The 2,207-nt window shown below is 42.4% G+C and overlaps 1 protein-coding gene across 1 annotated transcript in view; it reads left to right on the top strand.

Annotated features, from left to right (window-relative positions):
• Positions 1-414: 414 nt before the first annotated feature.
• sfrp2 (secreted frizzled-related protein 2) overlaps positions 415-2,207 on the top strand; it is a 3,989-nt gene continuing 2,196 nt past the window's right edge. Inside the window, exons 1-2 of the mRNA XM_014011452.1 lie at positions 415-1,040; positions 1,212-1,292. Of these exons, the coding sequence (XP_013866906.1) occupies positions 539-1,040; positions 1,212-1,292 (583 nt within the window). The 5' untranslated portion in view covers positions 415-538. The remainder of the gene's footprint in view (positions 1,041-1,211; positions 1,293-2,207) is intronic.

The following is a 2,207-nucleotide window of genomic DNA, read 5'->3' as shown; positions in this document are numbered from 1 at the left end:
CCACTGAACAGAGCTAAATGCCCCTACTGACACCCACCCGCCTCACCCCACCTCCTCCTCCACCCCCACTATTTACAGTGCGCCAAAAAGGATCACTCAGGGTGTGTTTCTGCTGATTTGGGGGCGTAATGAGGAAAACCTGTCAGACAGATTCTGTTATGATTCCATGCGGGGCAGGAATAAATGGAGGGAAAACTGTCAAAGGGAAAACGACTGGTGATAAAAAAAAAAGAGAGAACCACAATTAAATACCATTATGTCTCTGAGGCGCAGTGGAGAAAGTTGGAGAGCCTGAGAAGACAAATTTGTCTACCATGTTCACTTGACATCAGGAAACCAAGTTCAGCTGAATGAAAAAAAAAAAAAAAAGGTCTTTACGCACCAAGCTGCAGACTCCTCCCATGATGTCTGGAGGAAAAAGTCCAGTTACCAGCAGGACCTGGTCACTGACAGACGCTTCATCCTAACTGATGTTCCACAAAGCCTGAAGGTTTTTATTTCATTTTATTTTATTTTGCATTTTTTACGCCCAAACAAAATGAGAGCCTTTATTCCCACTCTGACCATTTTGTGGGTGATAACAACCCCCTGCACGGAAGCCATGCACGGACTGTACAACTTTGGCCAGCACGACTTGTTCTACAAAAAGAACAACTGTAAGCAGATTCCCACCAACCTCATGCTCTGCCACGACATAGAATACACGGAGATGCGTCTGCCGAACCTGCTCGGACACGAAACCATGAATGAAGTCCTGCAGCAGGCTTCCTCTTGGATCCCCCTGGTCCAGAAGCAGTGTCACCCCGACACCAGGAAGTTCCTCTGCTCGCTGTTCGCTCCCGTCTGCCTGGACGACCTGGACGAGCCCATCCAGCCGTGCAGGTCGCTGTGCGAGAGCGTCCGGCGAGGGTGCGCGCCCCTCATGTACTCGTTCGGCTTCCCGTGGCCGGAGATGTTCGAATGTGACCGTTTCCCGCAGGACAACGACCTGTGCATCCCACCTGCCAGCGCGGAGAACGTCGTTCCTGTCACCAAAGAGGGTGAGGTTCGGTTCAATTCTGATTTGGAGCGATGTTTCACCATGCAGATCGTGTGCGTAAAGGCGCAYGCACAACTGAATCGAAAACACTATTGTGCGCGCGTCTTCTGAAAATAAAGGGCTGTGTTCCGTTATTGGAAATCTTGTCAAATTCATCCTGTTTGTCTTTCAGTGCCCAGGGTGTGCGATGCTTGCAAAGAAACAGAAGAAAATGACAACGAAATCGTTGATAACCTGTGCAAGAATGATTTTGGTGAGTGTCCTAATAGTCCTGCAGGAGTTCAACAGATCACCATGTGTGGTTCAGAGACATTCAAGGCACTTAATGCTTTTAGAAAAACGTTTGACCAAATGTGTCCCAAGTGGCTTTTATCTCCTAAAATACATGGATTATAATTTTAAATCACATTCATTTATCAGATGCAAACATATTGGGGCATTTCATAAAAGGGTTCAGGCATATTTTGAGGCTTTCTTGGACACTTGGGGTAAATTTAACGTGTTTGTGTTTTCTCCATAAAACTTTTGACACAAAACACGTGCACCAAAACCACTTTAAGAATTGATGCCTTGWGGAAAAATATTGTTAGGCCTAAACAAGTAAAACTGACAATTCAACAAGGTTCCCAAAACTGGGGTAGAAACCACATTGTCAGAGTTATAAACTAAGTACAAATACTTTGTTACTGTACTTAAGTAGAAATTTTGGTTATCTGTACTTTACTTGAGTATTTATTTTTCAGCGTACTTTTTACTTTTACTTAACACATTTTTACACAATTATCTGTACTTTCTACTCACTCCATTTTTTAAAAAAGGTAAGAAGTAGAAAGTCGTTACTCCTATTTTATTCCAAGTTATTACTTAAAAAATACTTTCCTGATCAATTGTGCCTCCATAGTGAATTTAATTGCAGTTGGATGAGAAGTATAAATATGTAGCATTCTGACATCCTGTTAGCTTGTACACAACCCATCACAGCTGCACGCTGTTAGAAAAAATATTTTTTGGAGAAGTCACCTCCCAAYAAATGTCATTTTGGAAAATCTAACTGCTCACCTTTACTCAGTACTTTTACTTTTAATACTTAAGTAGGTTTTGTGTCAGAAATTTACTTTTGATACTTAAGTACAAAAAATTTCAGAAACTTTAAGACTTTTACTAAAGT

Source organism: Austrofundulus limnaeus, unplaced genomic scaffold (assembly GCF_001266775.1).
Source record: "Austrofundulus limnaeus strain Quisiro unplaced genomic scaffold, Austrofundulus_limnaeus-1.0 Scaffold80, whole genome shotgun sequence".
NCBI classification, from domain to species: Eukaryota; Metazoa; Chordata; class Actinopteri; order Cyprinodontiformes; family Rivulidae; genus Austrofundulus; species Austrofundulus limnaeus.
The sequence above is the reverse complement of the archived record's forward strand: the minus strand, read 5'-3'. Positions and strand labels throughout refer to the sequence as shown.